Source organism: Hemibagrus wyckioides, linkage group LG23, assembly GCF_019097595.1.
Source record: "Hemibagrus wyckioides isolate EC202008001 linkage group LG23, SWU_Hwy_1.0, whole genome shotgun sequence".
NCBI classification, from domain to species: domain Eukaryota; kingdom Metazoa; phylum Chordata; class Actinopteri; order Siluriformes; family Bagridae; genus Hemibagrus; species Hemibagrus wyckioides.
Genome location: NC_080732.1, coordinates 1211307 through 1224062, shown reverse-complemented (window position 1 = coordinate 1224062; position 12756 = coordinate 1211307). Strand labels below are relative to the sequence as shown.

The 12756-nt window shown below is 42.2% G+C and overlaps 1 protein-coding gene across 3 annotated transcripts in view; it reads right to left on the bottom strand.

The window, feature by feature from the left end:
• The window catches only part of pola1 (polymerase (DNA directed), alpha 1), a 40155-nt gene that overhangs the window by 13040 nt on the left and 14359 nt on the right, over nt 1-12756 (bottom strand). For 2 of the 3 annotated variants that reach the window (XM_058377002.1, XM_058377003.1), the window contains exons 27-34: nt 10604-10636; nt 10415-10507; nt 9590-9795; nt 8031-8163; nt 7816-7947; nt 7552-7726; nt 4424-4605; nt 3023-3154 (exon numbers count right to left, since the gene is read on the bottom strand). In XM_058377002.1, the coding sequence (XP_058232985.1) occupies nt 3023-3154; nt 4424-4605; nt 7552-7726; nt 7816-7947; nt 8031-8163; nt 9590-9795; nt 10415-10507; nt 10604-10636 (1086 nt within the window). Of the gene's footprint in view, nt 1-3022; nt 3155-4423; nt 4606-6688; nt 7458-7551; nt 7727-7815; nt 7948-8030; nt 8164-9589; nt 9796-10414; nt 10508-10603; nt 10637-12756 lie in introns of those variants that run through there. The other variant, XM_058377004.1, reaches the window with a different exon arrangement.

Here is a 12756-nt window from a genome sequence, read left to right as displayed (position 1 = left end):
CGGCATTGTTCACACCTTCACAACTTTATCAGAATCAACGGTTTGTTTCGATTTTTCAATTAATCTCATCTGCGTGGCCTTTTTTGCGCAGTGGGCCAATGTTATTTGGATAATTAGCACCGGCTAGTGAGAGAAGGAGAAAAAGAAAAAAGAAAAAAAAAAAAGCAGAGAGAGTAATTGAATCCTGACATATGTGAGCTGTTTGGTTTTCATTTTAAAGAGAGCGACGTTGTTATCACCCCTCTGTTTGCCCTACGGCCCCTTTGTGCTCGAGGAGGCCCAGGACTAAACCAACAGAACAGTTCCCATGGGCCGGGAAAGACAGTCAGAGGTGCATTCCTGCTTTCTAGTTAGCATCAGGAATATTGCATCTAAGGGATGAAGGCGCAGCTTACGTTATGGCGTGTTTAGATTAGTTTTGCTCATGTGGAGGTGACAATGACATCGAGAATAAAAAATATGCACAAATGCAAAAATAAAAATATCACTCAAATAGCTGCTGGAAGAAAAAAAGAAAAAAAAAACCCAAAAACAATTCACATCAATATTATGAAGGTGGTGATGAACACAGAAATACACAAATCAAAGAAAGGGTTCGCTTTCCAGCTGGAGTCCTTCAGAAACCTGTGTAACCGAGACAGAAGGGAGGGAGGGGGGATGAAAAAAGGAAGCGAAAAATCAAGGAGCAGCAGAAATGAAGGAGAGGAGAAAAAAAAAAAAAAAAAAAAACACCTAATTGAAACACTAAGCACTGGCTTGAAGAGAGAGAGGCAGGATAAAGCCTCATAATTGCATAATTATACCAGTCGATACCTGACATAGTGAATACAGCCACTTCTGCAGACGTCAAATGAGTTCCACATAATTTAACCAAACACTGGGCAAAACCTGAGGGCGATGAATCAGCGCAAGGCAGCGGAAAGGGAAGAAATAAAAAAATAAAAAAAGGCTTTGCGCTTTGCTCGTCTCTGCTCTCCTCCTTCTCCATTACAATCCTAACGCATTTAAGGACAATTTTCTTTCTTTCTGAGTTTAGAAATTAAGTTAAAATTAACACAGGAAAATTCAGACAGAGACAGAGAGAGACAGAGAGAGAGAGAGAGAGAGAGAGAGAGAGAGAGAACACCCTTCAACTCCACACTCGCTGAAACTAGCTGCATATATTACATACATTATATTATATTATATAAACCTGCGATTACAGCCGTCTGAGTGCCAAAGAGCCGCGAGACAACGGGCTTAGCACGGGCTTTGTACTTCAGTAATCAACAGATGTACTTACGGGCCGCGGCCTCGGCACCGCAGAGCAGCTGAACGGGCAAAAAAAGCGTCCACTTTGTACATCTTCGCCTTAATCAAGGCTTTTCTATTCAGCAATTTGACCTTTTGTTCAAAACAGGATTATCACACACACACATCCCCCCCCACAACACACACCACCACCTTTCTTTCTTTTTTTATTTATTTATTTTCTTCTCTCTCCCCAGCCAGTTACCAAGGGCGACCCGTGTGACGAACGTAATTGCAATAATTTGTTAAACGCCATGGCAACCCACATTAGAATGGGGAGTAAATACGACGGGGGCTCTTGTTTCGTCTAAGGAGTCCGGGAACGGATTTAAAAAAGAAGAAGAAGAAGAAGAAGAAAAGCAGACAGCAGTGCGTATTTGCTTTGTCTCCAAAGTGCTGGTTTATTGGTAACGGTGGCAGGGTAAAAAAGGTGGACGCGGCAGTAATTTCGCCCCGTGATTAATGCCCCTGCCGGTGTTGGTATTGGTGTTGTACGCCTAACTCTACAAACACCTCCGACTTCCAATCTGTAACCATGTAAAGCCTCTAAAGTCGCCCCCACTCCATTACACAGCCCTGGCTTTCTTCGCTCCATCTCAGCGAACAAACAGCTCTATTTGAGCTCTCCCCTCAGCTGAAAGGAATCCTTAATTACACAATATTACCCCTCTTCATTGCTCTCGCTGTGGGAGGAGGGACGCCGGCGTGGGGCCCGGGCTTACAGACCATGTTAGCATTCACAGCCAGCAGCTGGTTTACACACCTACTGACAAAGAGGGCCACAGGCGCAGGGCCCCGCTCAGGGAGGTGGCTACATTCACACAACTAATTGATTTCTGCACGGCACGGCAGGAGGACGAACCCCTCCGCCGCCACCTCCCCCTCTCCACCACCATCCACTTTCTCCCTCCTTCCCTCTTCATCCAACACTCACTTTCACTTTCTCATTCTCTCTTCTTACCTGCTATTCTTACCCTTGGACATGATGGCTGCTAATGGAACATTCACCAAAAGAAAGAAAAAAAAAATCTGAGCCTCATTCCTCAATCCTGCAAATTCCAGTGCATACATCACATCTGTTTTATTTCAAACCGTGTTCTGTGTGTGAAACGGTGACCGTTACTCCCACGACTGAACGGGTTTGAGACAAAAATAGATCACATGATCATCAGTCTTTCCTTTTCATTTTTAAAGAATCTCAAAAAGTCATTTTAGAGACCTAACAGGAAGCAGAGACAAAATGAACACATTTACATGTATAAGCTTAGATAAATGAGATAAATCAACACATTTACAGCACATGTGCTTAAGTAATTTGATAATTGCACATTTCTGGGTTGAGAAAGAAATCTATAAGGTTTTATTAGCTTAATTACGTCACTACATATCGAATCAAAGTGTGTAAATAATTTAAAGCCATTTTTAATCAGGATTAATTTTATATAACAGCAACTCAGATTTTAGTGCAGGATTAAAATGATAATGAACTCATTCATTAATAATAAATGAGCATTTCTTTAGTTACAACCAAGTCACAAGGATGTGTACTTGTATAAATGCATTCCATCTTCATGAGAGAGGAAAAGAGAGAGAGAGCGAGAGAGAGCAAGAAAGCCAGGGAACTAGCGTTTATAGCTGCTATAACGCAAGTGAGAACAGGAACTAATTCATTTCTTAGACATTGAAGGTAAACAGAAATAGATTAAAAAGAAGCTTCCTGCTTCATACTCACGCTGTAGTATTTGCGGACGTGTCTCCGGATGTCCAGCAGCAGTTTGTTGCCGATTTGAACGGAGTGATGTAGAGGGACTGCGTTGCAGGGAACATGACAGCAGCGCTGCAGACTCGGTTCAATCACACTCCCCTGAGAAAGAGAGAGACAGAGAGACAGAGATACAGAGACAGATAAATGACATAATATCCATCACTAAAGACTTAAACAAATGTTTTTACTACACGACTGTGTTAATTAGTTGTGTGGATGAAGCAATAATGATTTAATACAGGAGCCACTTGTTTCCTGGCAAAAAAGGGGTAAAAGAATAACCATGCAAAGCCGCTCGTCTGATTCGGGGCTTTTAGCAGCCGTGTCAAAAGCAGCGAGGGTTAAACAGTGGGTGGAAAACAGCACCCCTTCATCTTGTCCCCTACCAGAGCTGTCTTCTACAGCCATTACATCTCAAACAAGGCCGAAACGCATGGAGCGTTAATGCGCTAGAACACTCAAACATTAGAAACTTTCTCTGGCTGGCAAAAAAACTTGACCGGCGCTTTGCTTTATGACAGGAGGAAAGCGCTCAGCCGCCCACTGGATCGGACCACCGGTAGTCTCTGTGAGCCATTAGCCCGTTTATGATGTTTACTCCCATCATTGGATAGCACTTTGAGAGGAACAGGGCTTCTATGCAAATACTCTTTCGCCTCTGTTGGGCCGGCTGTGGCAGCGAGAGTGTGTTTGCATTCCTGCTCTCCTCCTCCCTCCTTTCTGATAAGAAAGAAAGAAAAAGCTTCTCGCCGGACCGCTCGGCTGAGAGTCAAGGCTTTTCCTCCTGCGCTCTTTTTTTCCATCCTCTTTCATTCCCCCCTCTACACAGATGCTATGAAATAGTGCACTCTTAATTATTACATGGGCTTATCAGTGAGGCATGAGCAGCCGTGTGTGCGTGCGTGTGTGTGTGTGTGTGTGTGTGTGAGGGTAAATCAAAGTGAGGAGGTTCTAAGCAAACTATGCCTAAACGCTTTATTTCTCCATGTTAATCTACATCTGAGGTCCTTGAGAGTTCTCCAACACACTAGGAGGTCACGGTTTGGAGAGGGTTTTTTATGAGTTACAGAAAGACGAAGGAAAGCTGTGCGTTGCCAGGATTAACTCTTAATTAGACTTAGATAAGACTCTACTCCCTTAACTGAATAAGACCGCTGTCTGGAAGCTATGCCAAAAAACATGTACTTTTATACAACAGCTAAAAATAAAGTGAGCAGCCATCATAAGAACGATGTCCTGTGCTTCGTCTACAACCGTGGTTCTCAAAGAGAGATCATCATCATAATGATGATGTTCAGTAATACAAACAAATCTATAAAATAGTTTTCTCCCGTTATGTGACAGACGACCTTGACATGTGAGACTCACCGTTCCCTCAAACACACTGTCGTAGATGTTCTCTGTGCCACACTCGGGACAGGTGAAGGAGAACCTCTCACAATCGCGGTACCGTTCTTCGTCTGTCAGCTGAGCCGGGGCACCCAGGAAACCGTCTGACTCCTCCTCTCGCTGCTGCCTCTGCTGGGCCCGAAACTGCCCCGGGTCCAGACCTGAAGGACACACAGATTTGGGATAAACACTTACACATATAAATGACAAAGTTTTCGGCCTCTAAGGAGAGAATTAATTAACGTCTCTAGAGTCGGTGCTTTATAACAGTCAGAATTATCTTTTGGTTCAAGGTTTCTGGCATCATCAGGACTGAGGACTTTACTCTTTTTTGTGTTTTCTCTGTAACATGTCATATTATGTTTCTTTTGTCATATTAACTTAGAGAATAAAGCAAGGCTGGTGAGGAAACGACAGTTTACAGCTGCTATAGCGCAAGTGACAACAGGAACTAACATGCTTCCGGGACGATGGGTGACAAACACTGCTATAATCAAATAAAAAGTATATATTATGATTTAAGTATCAAAAATATATAATTATTGGTGCGGAATAGGTTTAATACGACACCTTAGAATCAACAGCACCTCTAAGATCACTCATAACTTTCATATGAACAGCATAACACAGAGTGGTTCATTTCCTACTACACACAGCTCCTCACAATAACAATAATAAAAATAAGAAGAAGAAGAAGAAAAAGAAGAGAATATTTGTTATTATGAGTGGACAGAAAAGACTACTGGAAACAGTTTAACTTTGAGACTAAAATATGAGATGATGAAAGAAACAAACAAAAACATAATGGCTAGAAGAGAAGTGTCAATAAAAAATGATAAATAAATAAATTAAAAAAGCTCAGATAAGCAGCTGAGATGATCATATCATTAAGAGATGTCAGCTGAAGATCCATTTCATCCTCCCAGGTGACACCAAACACCGTCAGAGCACGGGGAAAAACAGCCGACGTCCCCCGGAGTAATTTAGCTAAGTGAATAAGTGAGTAAATAAAGTGTCAACTTCAAGGCTACGGGGATTAAAGCAATAACGGCAATGGTGGAGGCGGAGGAGATGGAGGCTCAGGAGCTGCTGCCATCTGCAGGCAGACATCCATAGCATAGAACCTTACTACGTGGTTAAAACACAGAGCTAACAAAATTATAGTTAGCTCTATTATATATTATAGAAATAATCATTTCGTCCAGCGGTAATCTAAAACCAGTTAAAGGGAAAAGTTCAGCTCCTGTGACGAGACAAATACACATACAGACACACAAAACTTATTGAAGCTAACTGGATTAAAGGGGAAATGTCACAAGGATTAAAGCACAAGTCCAGTAGCCTTGACTTACAACTACTTGACATTTCAATGACCTGAAAGGAAGAAGACCTTCAGACAGGGTGACACGCTAGTTTTGTATGTGTTACTAATATTAAATAAAAAATTTTAACATGTCACATGTCTTATTTTACAAACTTGGTCCCCATCTTTGTGTGTGTGCATGTTGAGTGTGTGTGAGAGTCAGACTTTAGATCAGCTGGACTAGTTCTATCAGATTAGGTTCAGTAGAGAACCAAATGGGGTAAGACGTACACAGAACACTTTTAAAGCCCTATTTGGATGGCAGTAATTTGCTCTTGATATTTTTACAGAGCGTTAGGACAGCAATTTGCTCACCTCTGATTACTAATCATGCATTAGATTAGATCGTCTCTTCATTAACATGATCACCCGGTATCAGAAGTTTGTTTTGAAGCCCTTTTTTATGAGTACAAGGATATGAATACTGTATCAAACTGATCACTGATACCAGAACTACTCGAAATATAGACTACTCGATATACACTATATTGCCAAAAGTATTCGCTCACCCATCCAAATAATCAGAATCAGGTGTTCCAATCACTTCCATGACCACAGGTGTATAAAATCAAGCACCTAGGCATGCAGACTGTTTTTACAAACATTTGTGAAAGAATGGGTCGCTCTCAGGAGCTCAGTGAATTCCAGCGTGGAACTGTGATAGGATGCCACCTGTGCAACAAATCCAGTCGTGAAATTTCCTCGCTCCTAAATATTCCACAGTCAACTGTCAGCTGTATTATAAGAACGTGGAAGTGTTTGGGAACGACAGCAACTCAGCCATGAAGTGGTAGGCCACGTAAACTGACGGAGCGGGGTCAGCGGATGCTGAGGCGCATAGTGCGAAGAGGTCGCCAACTTTCTGCAGAGTCAATCGCTACAGATCTCCAAACTTCATGTGGCCTTCAGATGAGCTCAAGAACAGTGCACAGAGAGCTTCATGGAATGGGTTTCCATGGCCGAGCAGCTGCATCCAAGCCATACATCACCAAGTGCAATGCAAAGCGTCGGATGCAGTGGTGTAAAGCACGCCGCCACTGGACTCTAGAGCAGTGGAGACGCGTTCTCTGGAGTCACGAATCGCGCTTCTCCATCTGGCAATCTGATGGACGAGTCTGGGTTTGGCGGTTGCCAGGAGAACGGTACTTGTCTGACTGCACTGTGCCAAGTGTAAAGTTTGGTGGAGGGGGGATTATGGTGTGGGGTTGTTTTTCAGGAGCTGGGCTTGGCCCCTTAGTTCCAGTGAAAGGAACTCTGAATGCTTCAGCATACCAAGACATTTTGGACAATTCCATGCTCCCAACTTTGTGGGAACAGTTTGGAGCTGGCCCCTTCCTCTTCCAACATGACTGTGCACCAGTGACCAAAGCAAGGTCCATAAAGACATGGATGACAGAGTCTGGTGTGGATGAACTTGACTGGCCTGCACAGAGTCCTGACCTCAACCCGATAGAACACCTTTGGGATGAATTAGAGCGGAGACTGAGAGCCAGGCCTTCTCATCCAACATCAGTGTGTGACCTCACAAATGCGCTTCTGGAAGAATGGTCAAAAATTCCCATAAACACACTCCTAAACCTTGTGGACAGCCTTCCCAGAAGAGTTGAAGCTGTTATAGCTGCAAAGGGTGGACCAACATCATATTGAACCCTATGGATTAGGAATGGGATGTCACTTAAGTTCATATGCGAGTCAAGGCAGGTGAGCGAATACTTTTGGCAATATAGTGTATATGAATTCTCACCCAGCCATGTGGCGATCAGGACAGCATCGATACCCTCGATGGGCTCACAGATTCGCCCCACCACAGGGTGAACCTGCTGTGAGAGGTAGTACTGTGTGTCCAGGCTCAGACCCGGCTGCTTCTGGAGCTGCTCTGGAGCATACGCCCTTTGGCTGGCTGCTAAATTCGAGCCGTCCTAGAAAGAAAAAAAAGTTTGTTTTTCTTAAAAAAAAAATAGAGATGTCTAGATGTTTTTAGATGTTTAGGAAAAAGCTGGATGTCAACCTGACAGATGATGTAGGACACGGTGTCTCCTGCTTTGACCTTGCGTCCTCCTTGAGAGTTGATCCACAGGGCCACGTGCACGTGAGGAAGACTCTTTTTATCCGGGTAGTCCTGAGGGTCCTTTGTCAAGGCCTGCACAAACACACACACACGTTAAACGTGCATCTTCTGTAGCGCTTTCATCACGTCTGAGCTCACAGCAAAACCTGCATCACCTTGTGGATCTCGAACATGCCGAGAGGGACGCTGCCGTTGGCCACCTTCTCCCCAACCTCGATCAGATGCTGCTGGATGTTCTCAAGGATCGTGTCCCGGTTCTGGTCTGATAAAATCTGACCAATCACGTAGCTGAAGAGGGGAAAAGAAGAGCAGGAGTGAGAGAGAAGGATAAAGACTATGTTTATAAAGAAATTAAAATAAATAATTAAAAAGGGGGGGGGGAGTGAAGAAGAAATTAAAGAATAATAAAAAAAGAAATAAAAAAATTATATATTATAAATACATTATTTAAATATTTTACAGCGCTTTCTTTAAGTGGATTTTGTTTTGTAAAAAATTCCACTCACACTGAGGTCATGAACAGGTCATGAATCAGTGAAACTAAAAATGACAAGAACTCATTTCTTCCAATGTGAGTAGATAGATAGATAGATAGATAGATAGATAGATAGATAAAATCCCTGGGTGTCCACAAAGCCCGTTTTAAGAGTCAGGTACTGATACGGCGTCACTGCAGGTACCCAGAGCCTTGATTTTAGCTAGCTCTCCGAGTACACAACATACTAACAGAGGGATGAATTTCACACTAGCTCACGTGAAGAATGTACGGCTAAGCGTGCTCCTCACGTCGCGGCGGTACGTGCTAGCTCCCTCATATCAGTCTGTAAGAGACTAAGTGGACCTGAGGGCTGATCTGCTCTGCTTTAACAGCTCTTTTACAAATTGCAGTCTTCATTTCAGCAGCTTGCGTGGGCAGTTAATTAAACACTGGCGCTGTATTGAGCAGAATCAAGCAGAACGCATTAGACTGCATGCTTTTTACCAGCTGGACTGGTGTAAAGAGAATGAAAACAAAAATATAAACAGTCAAATAAGAATTACTTCATTTCCTGTCACGAGAACACGTTTCAAAACTTATAAGACGTCGAACGAGCGTTCAGACCCAACAACAAAGCGCTGAGTAGATCCAAAACAATCAAGAGTCAGGTATTTATACGCTCAAAACAAAGTTTCATTAAGGTTGTATTTTCTACGTTAAGGAGCCTGGAATTTGGCAAAATGATAGTCATATAAATGATATTTGAATTGACTGATACAGGATCTGTTTTCAAATTAAACACCGAAAAAGAAATATTAAAAATTAGTCTCAAAAAATGAATCTACTAATGAAACAGATCTATATTATACCCTGTGTAGTGATCATACTGTGGAAAGTTCTGACCCATGAGTATAATTCATATAAAATATTTCAATAAAGTAACGTGTAACCATTGCTTGTTTTTACTTAATAATTTCTCATGAATAAAAGTTTTTAAGCAAAAAAAAAAGAAAGAAATATACTGACAATAAATAGCCATTCTGTGCTCTTAATGAAAACATTCAAACATTGACAAAAAAATATATATATTGCTATGGATAAATACATTACAAACATATATGGAAATATTGATAAAATATAATGGACTTAAACATCATATATATTAAAACTAATTTAAAATAAATGATTGTCAATTTTGAAAGAAGTGTGAAAATAAACTCCACGTCTTGCACTGACTTGCCGCACTCCTTGGCGAGGTCGCACCAGTCCCTGCGCACGATGTCCAGCCCTTTCAGCTCCTGCTTGGTGGTGTAGCGGCCCTCACCCTGTGGCTCCACCATCAGAGCGGCGTACTTCTTCTTCTTCAGCAGCAGCAGGGACTTGAACACGCCATCGATGTCGAGCTCCAGCAGTCGGTACAGTTTATTCACCTCACTCTTCACCTAATAACACACACACACACACGTGTGTCACATACAGTGTGTGTCAAAACTAGCTCTAGGTCTGATCCTTTCATAAAAGATTCCTAATCACGATATGTGCTCCCTACAAATAGGGAATACCATCAGAAGTTTTCTGGACTTTTGTCTCTCTATACCAAATTTCTGTGGTATAAGAGAAATAAAACATTTCAGGGACATGCTGTTAAGGGAAAATAATCAACAGTGAGCTTCATGTTAAGTTCTGTCAATCTTACCAAAACATGGACTATTGTCCTGTAACAGCATGTCCTGATGGTCCTTACACAAATCATTTATAAAAAATTTAGTGTAACTTAAAAGTAAATTAAAATAAATAAACACAAAATGTTTTCTATAGGCCTGTGTAAAGCAAAGAAAAGTCTCAATGTATTTTTTGCTTTTTAAATAAATTAATATTCATAAATTTTTTATATTGTGAAATTCGTTCTCCTTTATTATTTGTACTCTGTTATCCTGATTGAACAAGTGTGTACAAGCTGATAACACACACCCCTGATATCTGTCCATCACATATCATCCACACACACGCACACTCTTGAAATAAATACACGTCACCATGGAGATGAAGTTCTCCAGCTACCTTGTTGCCCAGTTTGAAGACCTCGTCTAGATTGCAGCTGTTAGTGTTGATCATGATGGAGTCTGTGTCTCCGTAAATCACATCTAGATTCATCTGTGTAAAAAAACAACATGTTTACACATTTGGAGTTGATTCGACGTGATCGAGCGCAACGACAAGCATCCGTCACAGAGCATCTTCTCAACTCACCTTCTGAACCATGTCTTTGGTGTGCATTAGGATCTGAAAAGAAATAATAATAAACTGTAAGATATAAAGATCTTTCTCCCTCACAGACACTTAAAGTATATATGTTTTAAAACCACACACACACACGAGAAATGACTGTTAAACAGACAATAGTGTGAAACCAGCGTACATTACGGACACTTGCTCGACAGCAGGCATAGTGACACGCCAAACACACAAAGAATTTAATTAGCAAATCTATTCAGTAATTCAACACTTAGCAATAGGGAAAAGAAAAAGCCTCGGTGATTTGCTTTTAAATGGAGGATAATTGGCTAAGAGGGCTATTAGCTGCACTGAAATGGGGCTCCAAACCCACACACCAGCCGAGTCATAATAACGCCTAATGGCCTTAATCACCGGTGGCCTGCATAACGGAGAGAGTGAGCGCGCCGCAGAAAACGAGGGAAGGGGGAGAAAAAAAAAAAAAAGAAAAAAGAGAGAGAGAGAGAGAGAGAGAGAGAGAGAGAGAGAGCGCGAGAGAGAGTAGGAGGGGTGTCCAGCTGTAGATTGGGACCTACGTCAGCTGCAGCTGTCATGGAACAAAAAAACAAAAGGGAGAATAGAATAAAAAAAAAAGTGCTAAAATGAGACAGATAGACAGTGAGAAAAAAAATTATTGAGTGTAGTGACAGGCAGAAGTTTAGTTTAGTTGAACTGCACTTAAAATTCATATAGATGGAATTTCTCTGGCTTTGTAAGAGGCCTAGATATGATTTCCCATTTAAACATGAGCCCTATGATATGGTGCACCTAGCCTGTGGGGTACCAATACTTTAACATGAGTCAAAATGGGCAGATAATGTTAAAAAATAAAAAAATAAAAAAGTTTACATAACATGCTCACTTTCGTATTTGTAAATATAAATCTGTGAAGCAAACAGGAAATAAATAGGAAAATAATCAACAACAACAAGGTCCAGACATGCTTTATTCCTCTTACACCACACGTTTGCCAACAATAATTAAAGAAAACAGATATACAGTTTATCCATTTATAACTACATTTGATTATGCCATACCTTCTGACAGGCAAATAAATTGGTCAGAGTCATCGTTTTATTCGGTGTGTTTCGGGTGTAACGATAAAACGACTCCAGATGCCCGTCACTATTTACGGAGCCATGGATTTCAGTGTGATTCACACACGGGAGGCGTGAGGGGTGACCTCTATGCGAGAGGGACTCTGACAGGTGGAGATGGGGGCAATAATCTAAAGCCGGACAGAGCAAAAAGAGGGGGGTGTCATACTGCAGCCTGTCAACAGCAATCGAACGAGCCGCCGCCAGCCATGCTTAACTAACACACACACACACACACACACACACACACACACACACACACACACAACGCATCTGCATCCTCGCCATGGACAAGGACGGTGCTATTTCAGAGAGTACGGGCTCCACTCCTTGAAACTGGAGCGGCCTTAAACGCGCTTTATGAGGTGCCAAATGCCTCACGGGGGGAAGCAAGGGGTCAGATTTGAGTAATTACAGAACAGCCCTTCGCATTAGCAAATACAGCCAAGGTCACCCGCAAAACACACACACACAGAGATAAAGAGAGAGAGGGAGAAGCTCATTAGTTTGCAACAGAGCTGTGTTTTTAACGACTCATCCCTTCTCGTCACATCAGCAGAAGAATCCACCTCCATAGCGATGAGACAGTTAAAATAATCTTCCTCACAAGAAACACACACCAATAGTTAACTGGTACTCATTCATCAGACGTGGGAAAATGTGTATGAACGTGTCAGTGTGCGCAGTGATGAGTTTGGGTATGTGCACCGGGTTTTCCATAACCCCGTCCATGTCAGTGTGTTATGACAGCAGGGGCCGGCTGAGACGCAGGAGGACAACGCTAGTGAAAGACAAGTCGTTTGACCATGGCTCAGGAATGATGAAGGGGCGGGCTGGGAGCTCATCTTTAAACACATACCGCTCCAAAACATCCAAGTCTAACTAAACACCGCACGGCTGGGGGTGAAACTCCTCCGCGCTGGAGATACGCCTGTACCAACTGGGGCCTTTCGCTCACAACAATGCTCACAAGACAGAAAGACAGGGATTTCGTTCAGGGCTTTGGGTTTGGAAACGATTTAATCCTTTTAT